The 15,491-nt window shown below is 32.4% G+C and overlaps 1 protein-coding gene across 1 annotated transcript; it reads left to right on the top strand.

Annotated features, from left to right (window-relative positions):
* The first annotated feature begins 12,363 nt into the window (after positions 1-12,363).
* Positions 12,364-15,130, top strand: LOC133818252 (zinc transporter 5-like). The gene is made up of 3 exons (XM_062251012.1): positions 12,364-13,026; positions 13,417-13,566; positions 14,723-15,130. The coding sequence occupies exons 1-3, from the start codon at positions 12,418-12,420 to the stop codon at positions 15,026-15,028; spliced, it is 1,065 nt and encodes a 354-aa protein (XP_062106996.1). The 5' UTR covers positions 12,364-12,417; the 3' UTR covers positions 15,029-15,130.
* Positions 15,131-15,491: the final 361 nt, after the last annotated feature.

The raw sequence follows: 15,491 nt of genomic DNA, 5'->3' as shown, positions 1-15,491 counted from the left end.
TCATTGTTGTAATCTGGTTTATGTGTTTCATTGCTACGTTTCCAAAGTTTTGCATTAATCTCAAGTGTTTTTCTATTGCATAAATAATATTTGTAAATTGGTTTTTAATCCACTTGGACTTTGTTTTATGGTTTATTTCTTGTTTCTAAAATTTCAAACACATTGTTAATATGTCATTGAAAAATACCTTAATTAATCTTGGATTGTCCAATTGTACTGTGTTTGTTAGTTAATCTTAATAGGTCATTTTCTGTGTCTATAATCCAATTGCACTTTTCAACTTTTATTTATTCATGTATAACCTATCTATGGGAATTTCTTGTATACTGCCATGTGCCTCTCTGTTTTTATTTTGGCTAGTTTTCCATTCTCAAATTTCTGTTAAATTTTCCATTCACAATGTTTCAGTTAAAAAAAAGTTTCGCACTAATTTATGTTATTGTAATTATGTGTTATATAATTGTAGTTGGTTCTTCTGGGTGCACTTGCTAATGCTTTTAAATATGTCATCTTACAAGTTAGATTTGCTCTTGTTTATGATATTTGTATTTAGCTTTAGTGTTGCTCTTTGATTGTAGGGTCTGAAACTGTTTTGAGCAAGCAATCTGTTTTAATATGTCTATATATGAAGGGATTTTTTTGAGTAAGGATTTGATTTAATATATGTTGTTTGATACTTTGTTTCTGATATTTGTATTTAGCTTTAGTGTTGCTATTTGAGTGTAGGGTGTGGTTCTGTTTTGAGAAAGGAATTTGTTTTAATGCCTATATATGAAGGGATTTGTTTTGAGCTAGGATATGTTTTAGTATTTTTTTGTTTGATACTTTGTTTCTGATATTTGTATTAAGATTTAGTGTTGCTCTTTGGCTGTAGGGTCTGGTTCTATGTCTATAGTCTGATTTTTAGTTTGTGAATTTATGTCATTGTTACTTTAAATTTATTTTGTCTATGATGTTCAAGAATAAGTGTACTTATTTTATGTTGATGATTATGAGACTTGGTGTGCTCATATATTTGATTTTAATATATGCTGGTATGTTAAGTGTCATAAATGCCCATAATAATAAGTCATATATAAGCTGAAATCCTTATGATGATTAAATTGGGGATATTTTGTATGTTGAAGTTAATTATAGTCATTCTCACTATCGCCAACCCAAACCTCACCTCTCAAAGCCATCGTCGACATTCTCAAAGTTCAGTTAGAGAAAGGAGGCTCCCGTGCAATAATTCCAAAGTGAATAATAAGAAGAATATCAAGAAAAATGTAGTTAGAGAAAATAGAATTGTTGATATTTTATTTTATGAAATGTAATTAGTGTAACACTCATCATTTAATAAGGAATGAATATTTTATAATATATGTTTGTTTATTTTGTTATTCATGTTAAATAATTTATTTGAGGAAAAATGGTAAATATTTTTAAAATTATTTACTTTCATTTATTGTTTATATTAAATTAAATTTAAAGATATAATTAAAATTACCTACATATAAACATTATATTTACTTACAAATAAATAAGTATACCGGATCATGCCACGTGGACCATTCATTTAGTGCCACATAACCAATAAAAAGGGACAAGTAACCCAATCATTTAGTGCCACGTGTTTCACTAAAAAATTTCCACAAGGCTTGCCACGTCAGTTGAAACATTAGATGCCACATCAAATAACTTCAAGTCATTTCTGTGGGGTCCACATGAGTTTTACCTACCAATATGTCAATCTTAGGCAATGGTACTTTTCTCGACTAACTATAACCTACCAATACAAAATTGGTCAAAATATGTAGGTAAAAGGATTTACCTACCAATACGCTATCTTTACCCATGATTAATATTAGTAGGTAAATGTCGAATTTCTTGTAGTGTATGCTCAAAGAGATCAACAACACTACTATCACTCTTATTCTGAAACTTCATTGTCCAACATCTGTTAGTGATTTTTGGCCTATCTCTTGTTGTAATGTTTTGTATAAGGCAGCTGTTAAATTGCTTTGTGAGAGACTGAGATGTATCTTGCCTGATTTAATTGCCAGAATCAGGGAGGTTTCATTCATGGGCGGTTCATCACTCATAATATCATGATATGTCAGGATTTAGTTCGTCATTATGGCAGGAAGACTGTGCATCCCAGTTGCATGATTAAAGTGGATCTGAGAAAAGCGTACGATACTGTTGATTGGGATTTTTTTAGAGGAAATGCTGCGGGCGCTAAATTTTCCAATTAAATTTGTGAAGCTGATTATGACTTGTGTGCGCACTCCTCGCTTTTCTTTGTTGCTAGATGGCTCTATTCATGGATTTTTTGAGGCTAAGCGGGGTTTAAGACAAGTAGACCCTCTATCTCCTCTCCTTTTTTTCATTTGTATGGACTAATTATCTCGCATTTGATCTAAAGTTGCCTGTAAGCAAGATTTTCACTTCCATTATAGGTGTAAAGAACTTAAATTAACTCATCTGTGTTTCGCGGATGATGTCATCTGTGTTTCCATAATGCAGCTGCTTCAAGGCTTTAAAAGGTTTTCAGTCTCTTCTAGTTTGCAAGCTAATGTGAACAAATCGACTTTCTATTGTCGTGGTATGAATGAAGAGGATGTGAATCGTATTCACCTTGTTTTAGATTTTAGTAAAAGTCGGCTCCCATTTCGATATTTGGGATCTCGATTTGTTCTAAACGTCTCAGTTTGGTTGAGTGTAGTGTTTTGGCTGAGAAGATGATGCATAGAATTAGACTTTGGAGATCTCGTCATTTGTCTCTAGCTGGTAGAATGACTCTTGTGAATGCAGTGCTGATGTCCATCCAAATTTATTGGGCTCAAGTTATGATCCTCCCGAAGGCCTTGCTAGAAAAAATTACTCATATCTGTCAGAATTTCCTTTGGCATGGGTATTCTGAGTTTGTTGGATCCAGTTCTGCCTCTTGGAACATTGTGTGTAAGAGGAAGCTTGAAGGTGGTCTGGGTTTGAGAAATATCTTTACTGGAACTTAGCTGCTATGGAAGCATGTTTGGCATATTTCCATGAATAAGGAGAATCTATGGGTGGAATGGGTTCATGCTGTTTATCTCTGAGGTTTTGATTGGTGGGAGTACTATGCTACTAGTGATAGTAGCTAGTACTGGAGTCAGGTAGTGAGAGTGAAAGAGCACATAAAAAGTTTCATATCCAAGAATAGTTTTGAGCAAAATTCATATTCTATTGCTGAAATTTATAAAGTTCTGACTAATGATCAACAAACTAGATTTCATTATGCAGCTATTTGGAGTAGAGTTATAGTTCTCAAACATAGATTTTTCATGTGGCTCTACTTTTTAAGGAGATTGAAAACTAAGGATCGCCTCCAAAAGTTTGGTCTGAGTATTTATTCCTACTGTTGTATTTGTGGTTTGAAGGAAGAATCTCATAATCACATTTTCTTTGCTTGTTGGTTTAGTGCTCAATGTGTTCATCACATACTGGTGTGGTTGTCAATTAAGACTCGGCATTGTACAGTTGAAGGCATATTCAAGTGGATCAAACGAAGCAAGTTGAGTAGATTCAAGAAATTAGTGTATTGGACTTTTCTTGCCAGCCTTTTTTACCATATATGAAAAGTTAGGAATTTAGCTTATTGGGAGGGTATAGTTTGGTCTGTTCAGTATACGACCTCCTTGATTAAAAAGATTGTCTATAATAGGATTTCTTATACAGGTTTAGTAGGGGTGAAAGCAGATGAATTAGTTTGGTTTCATAGATTGTTTGAAATGTAATTGATGCTCTGAGGAGCTTCCATCTTTTGTATTCTTTGGTTTGTTTCAATACATTGACTTACTTATAAAAAAAATCATATTTTAAAAGGATACTAATCGGTATCTTAAGTAACTAATTTCTACAAATAGGCTTGAATGTAACCAAAATGTATCTTAAAATTATGACCTAAAAATGAAGATTTTTGTGACAATGTAACTATTTAATATCTTATCAGTAAGCAACCTTTTTGACTGTTTTTTGAAAAATACAAAAAAATAGAAAATTTCTAATAGTGAGATTGCTCTCTCTTTTTCTGTGTTAAGCGAGATGAATTATTTTTAAATTGAAAGTGTGTAAAATGTATTATTTTAAAATAGGATAAGTAATTTTTGTAATTATTTTTAATTTGAAGTAATTATTTTTATTTTAGATATTATAAATAAAATTTATTTTAAATATACTCATGAAATAAAAATCTCAAATATATATTCATTGTTATTTTAAGGGTAATTTATCAAGAAAAAAGAGCCCTAGCTATAATATGTATATATATATATATATGGGTGGACTCTTAATGGTTACTACCCATGAATGATTACTTTAATATTAATCATTAGATTAAAATCAATGGTTCATATTTATAGTTGTTAATTAATATTTCTAAAAATAAATTTTGATTTTTTCAAATTTTTGGAAGGGTTACCTAATAAAATACGTGTATTTATTATGAAAATATAATATTGTAAACTTTTTCATTTTTCAAATGCATGTTAATTTTTAAATATAGCTAGTGTCTCTCATTAGTTGGAAACAACATTAATTATAGCAAAAAAAAAAAAATCTAAATTCAAAATTAATGTAGAAAAAAAATATTTACATGTTGGTGACTTGCTATACTAAGTCACTATGTTGCCAAATTATCATAATTGTTAGTACCCACCTATGGGTAGTAACCATTGAGAAGTCTTCCATATATATATATATATATATATATATATATAGTAGAGACTGCTACCATAATTTTATACAAAACGTATTAGTCCTACTATTTGATTTTATAGCATCTGCCATTTAAAAATTAGTGTCTGACTGTCAAACTTTTTAAATAGGTATAAATTAATCAGCAAGGTAGTTACTTTGGAAATAGCTCAATATATCATGTGATGTTATGTCATTAATTTATTTTAAATAATATCAATAAAAAAAACTTTAGAAACAACATGTGGATTTGGGGAGAAGCGAAAATGTTTCTCACCATCGCCTATTTTTTAGTAAGGAAATTTGAGAAATGATGCATTAATTGGGGTCCTATAGCAAATTATTCTAGTCAGTCTACACATGTCATATTGGTTTCTATTATTTCCCTTAGTTCCCAAAATACCCATGACATTTGTTTCCCACAGTCTCACCGTATTATCCTGGTCTCTCTCTATTCTCTCTCTCACTCTCTCAGTCCCAAAGGAAAAAAACCCTCGAACCCAATTTAATCCGTCATAACCTAAGCATATCAGAGAAGCATTGTCTTCCACGACCACGACCAAGCATCTATGGCTCGGATATCGTCGGAGTTGACGATCAGAGAAGGCAAAGGAGAATAACGCCGAGCAAACGAACCAAGCTTTGAGGAAACAACCCCAAAGAAGGAGAAGGTGAGGGATTTCCTTTTTGATCTGCAATATGTATATGCGCTTGATTTTTTTGTTGATTTTTGTTCATAGGATAGATCGGGATTGGGAGATAACAAAATCTGGGTTTTTTTTCTTCAAGTTTTTCGACCCATCTTGATAGAAATCAACATGCCTCGATGCTTAGTCACTCGATAGGCCTCAATGGGCCACGATAGAAATTGATAGGCTTGTTTAGGTGTAGAATCTGACCGTGCCTCGATAGACCTCGACATGTCTCGATGCAGCTCGATTGTACATAAATGTAGAGGTTACCTCGACAGGCCTCAATATAAAGTTAACAAATTGGGAATTTGTAGGATTTTGAGTGTCTTGATAGGCCTCAATAGAAATCTATAGACTTATTTAGGTGTAGAATCTGATTGTGCCTCGATAGAACTCGACAAGTCTCGATGCAACTCGATTGAACATAAATGTAGGGGTTACCTTGGCAGGGCTCGATATAAAATTAACAAATTGGGAATTTGTAGTATTTTGAGTGTCTCGATAGACCTTGATAGATCTCGATAGGTTTATTTAGGTGTGGAATCTGAATGTGCCTCGATAGACCTCAACAGGTCTCGATGCAGCTCGATTGTACATAAATGTAGAGGTTACCTCGACAAGGCTCGATGATTTCTTTATTTAATTCTACCTCGATATGCCTCGACAAGCCTCAATGTGCCTCGATAAAAATAGTTTTGCTTTGAACATGTATTGCCTCAATATGCCTTGACAAGCCTCGTTGGGCCTCAATGGTTACCAGTTTTCTTAAAAATGTTATTAACAATTTTTTTTGTTTCAGATGCCTGACCTTATTGTGTCGTTGGAGAAACTGGCGGAGGTTGCAAATGCAACTTTTGTTTTTTACGAGGATGTCCTGAGGGTTGAGGAGGGCCCTACATAGGCCACTGCGCCCTTCTCTAGTCAAGTTGCCCAACCTGATTATGAGCAGTTAATGTAGAGGTTCCAAAGGATTAAGGGAGGTCAGTTTGATTATGCGCAGTTGGTGCAGAGGCTCTAAAGAGTTGAGGAGGGCCAGGCGACTTTACCCTTTAATAAAATCTACTAAATAAATAAGTTGACCACACCACTAACAAAGACCATTTATTTTATTATTAGTTTAAGAATATTTTAAACTAGAAAACATAGTCGCTCTTCATGTAATTTTTTGTAATGATTAAAAAATATATATTTTTAAATATTTTTTGGAAGATTGTGTGTAAAGGATTCTTTTTCACCATATCCGTACAACATGCTCCTTATATGGATACGCAAGAGTGTCTTGGCCATAATTTTTTTTTATGATAATGTTCATTATATAGCGAGCCTCTTGCAGGTTTTCGAGAAATTCTGAATAATTAAAATGCCGAAAATAATATTCAAATTACTTGTTATACGTGTGTTTTTATTTAATATTATTATTATTTTTACACTTTGTGTTGTTTTTTTTGTTTATTATATAAAAATTTTAAGATTTTTATATTTTTAGGGTAAAATTTTTATAAATCATGATTCATGGAAGTTATAATCAGTAAAATAAATAATATAAATGTAACACCCTACTTCCTTAGAGTCGTTATTAAGTGAGTTTTAAATGTGCAATTAACTCGCTAATCGAGGTTTTAGATTAAAAGTGTAGCTAAACTGTAAATAAAAGCCATATAATTTGAAAGTGTAATCATTCTTTGAAATTATAAAGTGTTATACATTTGGGATCCCAAAATTACTGTTTACAAATATTTACATCTCAAAATATGACTTAAGTCAACTAAACGACAAAACTTTGATTAATACATAATGTCTCCCAAAATACCCCTGACCGTGGCATCCAGGCAGGCCAAACATGTACACGTCGCTTCACGCTCTCCGTACTTATGGTTGGTCGACCTTTCCCTTGCCCTTACCTGCACCATAGAGCACCCGTGAGCCGAAGCCCAGCAAGAAAACTCAACACAAACAATCAACATATGCATATAACAAAGTCGCCAACAGGCTAAATATATAGTGGCCATGTTGTCCCAGGTACTTTACCAGGCCCTGGGTTCGCGGTCTACACCGTGAGGATGACTCATGCATTCGAGAAGGGTCTCACCCTGGCGACTTGCACTTCGCGTGTTCAACGCCGCTCCCAGCCTTTGTCATACTCGGCCTTGCACTCCACGTGCTTAATGCCGTTCTCAGCCCTTGCCGTACCCGGCTTCCTACTGTTCTACGCCTTCGCCGTTTCTGGCCTTCTTCGCTCATTCTCAGGTATGCAATACATAGCATATAATCAACAAATATTTAAATAAATACGAACATATAAACAATAGGGCTACGCCCTGCAATTCAATCACATAGGGATGTGCTCTGCAATACAACTATAAAGGCCACGCCCTGCTCTACGGGTACAACAATTTTCTTATCTGTGTCCTGAGCTTCTTGAGTACCGAAATCCCGAGCACAGTCCTCTAACTCAAGCCTCTCTGAAAACCTAGTCGTAACACCAAGTAACACTCTCATTACTAACCATTTCATAATTGTACCCTGGAACCAATCTCGTGCTCTCGGGACCTCCCGTTTCCCCACACAAGGTAGCGAAAGCGTCCCCTGAGCCCCCTGAGCCAAAACCCTAAAAACGCAAAATCCCTCATCCTAAAAATGGCCTAGCGTCACGGCACAACCCTATAGGGGCCGCGGTGCCCAGCAGGGCTCCCCTGTCTTGATTCAACCCAGCGCCGCGACACAGAAGAACAAAGCCGTGACGCTCATATGCGAACCCAAAAAACTGGATTTTTCCAAATATTTTTCCCGAGCCAAAACTCATCCAAATCACTACCAAAGTATACCCAAGTCCCAATTCGACCTAAAACTTCAAATAAACAGTATAGCAACTAAAAAATACCAACAACAAACTCAAACACTCAACCAAACTCAAAAAATCACCTAGTGGTTTAAAACTCCACAAAACTTAAACCACACTTCACAAAGCTTAAACCACATCAGAATATATACTTCAGAAATGCATGAAATTCTTACCTTAAGTAGAAATTCGACCCTGAGATGCTTTCCAAATCTAGTTTCAAGCTCAAATCCACAAATTCCTAAGCTTAATCCTGCCAAAACTTCATCCCAATATCCACAAAACAAAACACAATTCAGTTTTCAAACCACAACACTTCTTGCCTGAATTCAACAAGGAATTGAGTTAAATACTTACCCTTGCACCTAGCTAAGTCTCCTAAATCCCAGCCTAGAATCCCTTGAATTTCTGGCCTTAAATCTTTCACAAACATGCACTAGGGAGAAGAAGAGAGAAACCGAATGGGAGAGTGAGCTGAGAGAAATTGAGCCTTTTTCCTTCCTTTCCTCATCTTTTGCCTAGATGCCTCTAGAATTCCCAGCTCCCACTGAGTATATCCACTTGCCAAAATGACTTAATTGCCCCATTAAGTTAACCTAAGTCCTCAAATGTCACCAAGGGTAGTTTAGTCTTTTGACACATCCCGCTAAATCCTTGAGTACACCTAAAAATCCCTGTTAATCCCGACATACTCAAATCATTTATAAATTACTACCCGATACTTAATAAATTCCAAACTCATATAATATACTCAAAATACCCCTAGGCTCCTCCCGAGCTGAGTATTTGACCCCGTTGTGACTTTCCAGCTAAACTGCTCCCTAGGACCGTCTCAGATCGTGCATCACAAATATATCACCAATCACACGTGGTGTCAATCACAATATACACAAATATTGCACTTATGCCCTCAACGGGCTAAAATTACAAATATGCCCCTAGCAGCCAAATGGGGCCCACATGCATATTTAATTCACATAACACATGCATTTCTAGGCACATATTTATTAAATTCACATATTAACATAACAAAGCACTTATTGCCCTCCAGGCACGCTAATCAATGCTCTAAATCTTATTAGCAAATTTGGGACGTTACAATAAATGCATTAGTTACATAATATTTCATGACAATAGGGATTTAATATATGATAATAATGAATCTATTCGAAATATGGATTTCCTAACAGTCTTTCTACGTGCAAAACGCGTCACTGAGCTTGATCGTTGTGCTGACGTGCTTTCGAGACTGGCCTGACTTCGAGCTCATTGTTCCGATTATAACCTCCTCCTCATCTAGTGATTTTGTCGAACTCATTCCTTAGAGAAGATTGGTGTGTTCGAGCCTGCAACTCATGCTCCAACTCTGATAACATATCTGGAATCGTATATCAATTTATACAAGTGTACATCCAACTCTTGTTATTTTCGAGCTTACTCTTTTCGAGCCTACATTTTGAGGCTATTTATTTTATTCTCGAAATTTGGGTGTAACAAAAATAATAATAGTAAATTAATTAACCACAAATAAGCAAATAAAAAAATAAGATGGTTATATCAAATTTATTATCTTTTCTATTGTTTATTCATTTTAAATAATGATAGTAATTAAATAAAAAATATAAATATATTAGAACTCATAATAGCTTCCACCCCATTGGAGATGGTGAATTTTTTTTCGATTAATGATGCTACAGAATCTATTTGAAGATTTATCGATTAACTTATACTTACTAATTTGTTAAAACTTTGATGTCTCTTTTTTCCCAACCACCTCCAACAATCTCAATATCAACACATAACATAAACATCCGATAACATCTAAAACATGATAGTAAATTAAGATTCAGATGTTAGAATATCAATATCAATAATTTAAAATAAAAACTTTAAAGACTAACAAACATTAATAATTAAATAAATACTCAAACTTTAAAGATTAACAAACATTACTAATTGAATAAATACTCAAGAGGACCGTATTATCATTAACACGTAAATCAATCAAATTTGGAGATATGAATTGGAATTCATTGAAAATTGAAATTGAAAGAGTTTAGAGAGTAGAAGAGAAAAAAAAGGAGAAATTAGAGTAGAAGAAAATATGAGATTAATAGAGAATGTTTAAAATATATATAGATTCACAAAAATATAATTATCTATATTTAAATAATAATATCTTATAATATCTCATTTAAATTTAAAAAATTACATTTATTATTATTATGATCTATAAAATGAATAAAAAAATTAGATTAAATGAGAAAATAGATAGAGTGATTTGAAGAGTTTTAAAAGTGCCACATCATCTCTTTGGTGCTCTCATTTATATAGATACTAGGTAGAAGCAACATGCAATGCACGTTTGCTTATTTTCAAAGTTGTAAACATTGTCTATAATTTTAATAAAAACTAATTAACTGTTTTTATATATATATATATAATATAATGAATTATAGTTCTATAATATATATATATATATAAATATTTATATCAACAATGTCTACATATATATATATTTACATGACTACATGATATATATATATATATATAAAATTCAATATCTAAAAAGAAATTAATAATATAAATAAAATAAGAAACTAATAGTGTAGACAGTAGTATACATGCATAAATTATTTTTAGTTTCTAATGTATCTCACAATGTCCTTTGGTTAATTTGATGAAGAAAAAGAGCTCTAATCACTTGATAAAAAACAAACTATCACTCAAATTTATAAGATAAAAAAATGATATGCATGCCTTTATTATTTTTGAATAAATATGAATTACTTATTTAAATTGTTATAAAATATCTTAAACATATCATATTTTAACTATTTTAATTAATTAATTAATTAATTTTTGTTTAGTTTTGTTGTAGTTTTTGAATTTGACACAACAAAAAATTATATATTATATGTTTAATATAATATTAAATTTAAGTTTAATTAAATTTTATTTATGTTATAAAATATATGATTTTATTTTTTAAAAATAATTATTATTGTAAAATATCTCAAAAATATTTTATTTTAATTTATTTAATTAATTATTTATTTAAATTTAAGTCATATTTACAATTTATTATCGAATATAAAAATATTTTGTTAAATATATGAATATTAATTTAAAATTAAACAAAAAAAAAAAATAAAAAACCTTTGAAATTAAAAATTTATGTTATCCGGACATAAGACATATTATATATAGATATATAGAGATTTGGATTGTTTTAATTACTATAATTTAATTATTATTGAGTGAGAATCTGATTATGAGATTCAAAATAAAAATGAAAGTAATCCAAAGAAATATTAAGTTTGAGTAGACATGTTAAAATAGATCACAATCAAGATGAAACTTAGCAATCACGCAGTACCGTATAATACGAAGATTAAAATATCAAATATATATATATATATATATAATTAAGAAGACGAATAATACTTTTTTAAATTTCGATGAGAAGTTATAAATCAATGCTTAATTAACTAAAAAAAACTAGCCATCTTGCTCATGTTTCATTTTGGACTGTTAATTGAATATTTAAAAGGAAAAGGAAAAGAAAAAAAGAAAATGATAGGTTCTACAAAAAGAAATAAGATTCATAATTGCATATTAAATTAACTTAAAACAAATAAGACATAATATCGTCATTCAAGGGTCAATTATATCTCAGTTAACGTTTGACTCTTATGTGAAACAGAAACACTCTTTCTATAAAAGCTTTATTATGTCGACATTCTTTCGACACTCCAAAGAAGTTATACAAAGCCCTTTATGATCGCCTTAAATGTCTTACAAATCCCAACCCATTCTCTTTTTAGAATTTTAAATTTAAATTTTCAATTAAAACAACTAATGTCGACACTTTTCCATTTCGTAATTATCACCACCGATTGTAAATTATTTATAACTGCAAATATTACTATCTCATATATCATTTCCTTCTCTGGTTAAAAAAATAAATAATGATAATTTTCTTTTTTCCAGTTCTTGTTGTTTATTTTGCCAAAAAAAAAAACATAATAATGACATCATCATCAAAACTTCTCATTACATTCTCTTTCTATAAAAACTCCATAACCATATTCTCTTTTCTCTCTCTCTATCTCTCTCTATCTATATATATATTTTGCTTTTCTTCTTTCTCTCTGCCACTAGGATACAATGAAGAATTTTCATAAACAAGTCTTGCTCCCCCTCTTGCTCTTAGCAGCAGTACTCCCACTTCTGGCACGTGGGGAGTGCACGTGCGAACAGGAAGAAGAAGAAAGCAACAAACCCCTTGCACTCAAATACAAGTTAGCCGCCATAGCTTCTATCCTGGTGGCTGGAGCTATAGGGGTTTGTCTTCCGATTCTGGGGAAGACGATTCCAGCTCTGAGTCCCGAAAGGAACGTTTTCTTCTTGATCAAGGCCTTTGCAGCCGGCGTCATACTCTCCACCGGCTTCATCCACGTCTTGCCGGACGCTTTCGAGCACTTGACCTCGCCCTGTCTCAAAGGTACGGCGTGGGAATTTCCCTTCACTGGCTTTGTCGCCATGATGTCTGCCATCGCCACTCTCATGGTTGACGCTTTTGCCACGTCCTATTACAAGAAATCTCACTTCGGCGGTGCAAAGGCTCCGGCGCCGGCGAGCGTTGGAGACGAAGAGAAGGATGGTGATCATGCCGGCCACGTCCATGTTCATACTCATGCCACTCATGGCCATTCTCATGGTTCGGTTGAGGATTCTGCCTCTTCAGAACTTCTCAGGCACAGGGTTATATCTCAGGTAATTATTGAATTTTGTTGAATCTTTTGAGTTTCTTTTTAGACAATAATTTACTATTTTTTTTACCAATTCAGAGTATCATATTTTTTAATTAGTTCCCCATTAGAAAAATAAAAAATAAAATAAAGACTTTCTTGTGATTTCTAATTGATGACATGGATCTATCACAGGGGATATTTTTTTAATGAATAAGTGGTGCAGCCAATTTTCACTCTATTTGTTTAATTTATTTTTATTAAAACATTGTAAGAAAAGTAAGAAGATAATAAAGAGCAATATTGGCTTCTTATGTACAACTATAACAAACAAAGTGATATATCATATTTTCCTTTATGGAAAAAAGCTGCTTTAGCATAGTTAAAAAAGCTAAAGTTTGATTTTTATCGGCAGGTTTTGGAGTTGGGAATTGTAGTACATTCTGTCATCATAGGAATATCTCTGGGTGCTTCGGAGAGTCCCAAAACAATAAGACCTTTAGTAGCTGCCTTGACCTTCCACCAATTTTTTGAAGGCATGGGACTTGGTGGCTGCATAGCACAGGTATATATTAATTTCTCCCATCTCTTAAGAGTATGTTTACACGATGTATAACATTTTTTTTCTTCTTTTAATTCAACATTCATCGCGTTCGAATTGAATTCTTAAAAATTTATATATATATATTGGGTAATTCTATGTGCATACCTTTTGTGATTATTTTGTTGTTTGACTCGTGAATAGTTTTTTTTTATAATTGTATTTATTGTAGTTATTTAGAGCATTTAATTAAATATTTAGAAAATTTCGAATAATTTATATGGACGAAAATTAGAATTAAATATATTATTTTTATAAAAAAAATTAATTACGCATGCAACAACCTGACTTAAATTTTGGCACTATAAATTATTCAAATTTTTTTTGAAAATTTACAAAATATTTTAAATAATTACAATAAATACGATGATAAAAACAAATCAACCTAAAATCTGTTCACGAACTTAGAAATAAAAAAAAAATCACAAAAAGTATACACCGAAAAATATGCACCGTATCAATACTCTATATATCTAATCAAATATCTATCTTTGTCAATACACAAATAAATAATTAAGTCACGCTGTCCCCCGTCTTCCAATTGATGGCCCATAGTCGTTTACTTTGACCCTACTATATTTAACAATTATTGTAGATACTGTACTACTGTCAAAACCAATCTCTCGACTAGAAAATGTGTATTGTTTCAACTAATTTGAAGTGGGCAATTTTCTATTGGTTTGGTCAGAAGCTATATGGTTTTTTTTTTTTTTTTTCAAGTATATCTGTTGAAAAAATGGTTTCTTTAGGATCAATAATTTTTTATTATATAATTAGTCGTTTAATTGTTTATTGTATAACCTATGATGAGCTAATTATATTATATCCTATAGATCTTCTAGATCCCCGTTTGTGTAAAAGAGAGGAAACTAAGAAAGCTTTTTAAAGTCAAAAGCTATGTGGATGTCAAGTCTTCTATGAACTGAGTATTTATTATTATTTTAAATAATAGTCGTCGGAGTAGGACCCTCTGAAGTCAACTCCATGTAGGTCTATCACATCACAATAGTCTATAGTTTATGGTCTATGGTCTTAGCAAGAGGATGGGTCCCAATAAAGACTTGTAATTTGATTGAACCAAACAAATGTGACGGGAAGTGAATTTGTCTTTGTTTTGTAGGCAAAGTTCAAGGTGAGAGCTGTGACAATAATGGGACTTTTCTTTTCCCTCACAACACCTGTTGGAATAGCAATTGGGATTGGAATATCAAATGGATACGATGAGAACAGCAACACTGCTCTTATTGTAGAAGGCATTTTCAATGCTGCATCAGCTGGAATTCTAATCTACATGTCTCTGGTTGATCTCTTGGCTGCCGATTTTATGAGCCCTAAATTGCAAAATAATAGTAGACTTCAAATTGGGGCCAATTTATCGCTACTTCTTGGAGCTGGTTGTATGTCTGTATTGGCTAAATGGGCTTAATTTAAGCTTAATTTTGCTTATTAAAGTATTATATAGGAAATCATCTTTTGTACTTTCTCATTGCAAAATTCATTTTTAATGATATGATATAGTTTCCATACACTTTTTTTTTGTTTTGTTCTGGGGGATGTTTATATACGGTACACTTAAAAAGTGGACAAGTTCTGCAAAATATGTTGAATCAAAGCCCACACTCCAAATTCATGTCCAAAAAAAGAAAGAAAAAAGCCACACTTTAAATTATGGTCTCTTCTTTGAATGATAATTTTCGCTGATGCAAATGGTTGTTAATCCTGGTTGTGCCTGGATCATATGTAGCCTTGCCTTTTTTGTTCTATTTCTAGTGCAGACATTATTACATGGAGCAATAAATATTGAATCAACTGCACCGCTAACTACCAACCCAAGTTCCTCCAAGCGTAGATGCTTGCTATGATGTATCTAATGAATTCGGGTTAACTGA

Source organism: Humulus lupulus, chromosome 2 (genome assembly GCF_963169125.1).
Source record: "Humulus lupulus chromosome 2, drHumLupu1.1, whole genome shotgun sequence".
NCBI classification, from domain to species: domain Eukaryota; kingdom Viridiplantae; phylum Streptophyta; class Magnoliopsida; order Rosales; family Cannabaceae; genus Humulus; species Humulus lupulus.
The sequence above is the reverse complement of the archived record's forward strand: the minus strand, read 5'-3'. Positions and strand labels throughout refer to the sequence as shown.